We start from the raw sequence: 2841 nt of genomic DNA, 5'->3' as shown, positions 1-2841 counted from the left end.
AAAGTATTGAAAAAATATTTAATATTAAGCTTAAGAATATATTAAGACGTTGTTAGTTTGAGGTATCATATAATTTTCTGAAATTAGTCAAAAGATCTCTAGGTAAATAAGAAAATAAAATTTTGCCACCTTAACTAAAGCAGTAGTATTATAAATAAAATCATTTTAAACAGGCCCTTTGAGGAATGGAGTTTTCTGGCTAAAAACCCCTTTTGTTTCAATTCTTTGCATAAATGTTTACAAGCATAATGGTCCACTTTCCTGCCTTAGAGAAATGTATATTTAGAATATAGTAGCCTCTTTGTAGACTGAAAATCTTTCATCATTCTAAATAACAGTTATTATGGTACGGTAGCGTGGATGGCCTCACAAGTAGGAGGAGATTAGGCTGAAAGTAATCACAGGGCATATGATGAAAAGTTACCAACCTCCAGCCTCTCCTCCCACCCTCTAATCCCTAATCTCAGTTTTGCTTTAATTTTCATATTCCCACTTCTTCTGACAATGGAGTATAGAACATTTCCTAACAAATTGAGAATCTGGTTTTTTAAAACTTAGAATTTATTAGAGGAGACCTCAGAGATTATTTAGCCTACCACCCTCATTTTATAGATTGAAAACCTTGGAGGCATAGGTTAATTGACTTGCTCAAAAAAGCAGATTCACTAAAAGAAACAACTGACACTTTAACAGTGTCCCAAATTTTGGTGGTTATCTTTGATCTTCTTTGAAACAGGTAGATCGACACTTGAGAAAGCTGGATCAGGAACTGGCTAAGTTTAAAATGGAGCTGGAAGCTGATAATGCTGGAATTACAGAAATATTAGAGAGGCGTAAGTAAAATTTACAGTTTTCCATCAATATTGGATAGTACATGTACAAATCACTGAGGTGACACTTGTCCCATAGAGGATTTTCAGATCCTGCCCTTCGGTGGATGGTGACATCTGGGTCAGATAGCTTGCACCCTAGCAGTTGAAACTGTTTGGGTGGTGGATACTGAGAAGGATAATATAGGATATCATCCACTTATTCTTTATGAAAATAACAAATTATTCTATTTTGAAATATCAACATATGGCTAGTAAGATGAGTGGTAAGAACCAAGATTAACAGAAATATAACCATCAAGAAACAAATTAACCATTTTTCATTAAATGTTTTGACATTGCCCTGCCTATTTACGCATTCTAACTTTGAGGGAGGTTGTTAGTTTTTCTTCTTAAGAACTGCTCTACGGTTTTTTCCTCAACTGTTTATACTGAGAAAGATTCTAATTGGTTCCACAATACTTTCTCATTTTCTTAAAAAAGTCTTTCCTAAACTTTCCCTTATCAGCAAGAAGTCATTTTAATATTTCTTTGCAAGGCTCAACTTGATCTCCTGCTATAACTTACCCATCACTTCTTTGATCTCCTGCTATAACTTAACCCCTGTCACTCAGGAGACTTCCCAAAAATGGAAGTATGAGCTTTCTTTAACTAATTTAGCATCTCTTTCAACCTATAAATAGGTAGTGTACATAAAAGCAGGTAGTGTGGTACTAGGCCCAGAGTAGGCATTCACTAAATTTTAATTGAACCAAATTAGTATTATGGTTAATTTCTACTAGAATTTAATTAAAACTTTCAAACATAATTTTTCTTTGGTGCATTTCAACAGCAAGATTATGTACCTGTTTCTACACACAGATGAAAGGTTTCTTCATATTGCTAGTCTATGTATCTCTCTGTTTATATACTCACTGGAAGTCAGCCAGAGAAGCCAGTCACAAATCTGTCTTAGTATCCATAGTTGTACTTGTGTATTCAAAAGTATATCCATCACTTAGGTGATCATCTGATTTATCTGTGATACTTTTTTCTAGAGGAACCCTTTCTGAGGATAATAAGTATTTTGGGACAAAATAAAATAATCTGTAGATGCTTTTTTTTTTTTTTAAATGCTGATGATAGCTGTGAGTAATGATAATTCATGCCTATTCAGTACTGCAGGAAGGTTAATAAAGCATCCTCTCTAAGGACACAGACATATGAAACTAAATTGGATTAAGTTACAAAAACTACTCTACCCTGTGCCCTGCCACAATTTCATCTCAAGGGATCAAAAATAAACCCAGAAAATTTCTCTAAAGGTATTTTAAAGCTTGGTGTTAGAGACTCTATTTCTTTCTTTTTGCAAGCAAAATCCCTAACTTCTTTTAGGAAGTTTTTACTATCATATGTCATTTTAATGGTCAAAGAATTTTCTTTCCCGTAGGAATGTCCCCATTGCCTAGAACTTTAGAATCTCCCATTAAAAGGTCTTCAACTCAGTAAAACTAGGTTGAGTCTTATTAGTAATGAGGTTATAATGTCCATTGATTGATTTATGTGGCACCCACTGTAGTGGATTCCCTAATTAGACATTAACATGCCTTGAGCCGTTTTGTACTTAAGGTGAATATTGAGAAATGGATTACTTACTGTTTAGAGAGAGGATAGCTCAGGGTGGAAGGGGCAGTGTTGACCCTCTGACATGTCCGGCTAAAATTATACAGGCATGTGCATCAGAGCTTGCCAGTTCTCTCCTGGGTAAGAGAATTCATTGCCTATAGTTTGACATGTAAAGATCTATGGTGACGTTTAATGGTGGTGTATCTCTGTGCCTCTCTTTTTTTTTTAGGATCTTTGGAATTAGATACTCCTTCACAGCCAGTAAACAATCACCACGCTCATTCACATACTCCAGTGGAAAGTAAGTTTGGTTTAGTACAGCTAAGTTTTGAATACAATTAGAAATTTATTATATCACCCTTATATTCTCTTTTATTAACTCTATATAACCAACTGAGAAATAAAT

At 34.5% G+C, this 2841-nt stretch overlaps 1 protein-coding gene across 1 annotated transcript in view; it reads left to right on the top strand.

The window, feature by feature from the left end:
* ING3 (inhibitor of growth family, member 3) overlaps nucleotides 1-2841 on the top strand; it is a 43568-nt gene that overhangs the window by 33488 nt on the left and 7239 nt on the right. Inside the window, 2 exon segments of the mRNA XM_012652733.1 lie at nucleotides 737-833; nucleotides 2665-2750. Of these exon segments, the coding sequence (XP_012508187.1) occupies nucleotides 737-833; nucleotides 2665-2750 (183 nt within the window).

This window comes from Propithecus coquereli, unplaced genomic scaffold (genome assembly GCF_000956105.1).
Source record: "Propithecus coquereli isolate 6110/MARCELLA unplaced genomic scaffold, Pcoq_1.0 Scaffold4, whole genome shotgun sequence".
Lineage (NCBI taxonomy): Eukaryota > Metazoa > Chordata > Mammalia > Primates > Indriidae > Propithecus > Propithecus coquereli.
The sequence above is the reverse complement of the archived record's forward strand: the minus strand, read 5'-3'. Positions and strand labels throughout refer to the sequence as shown.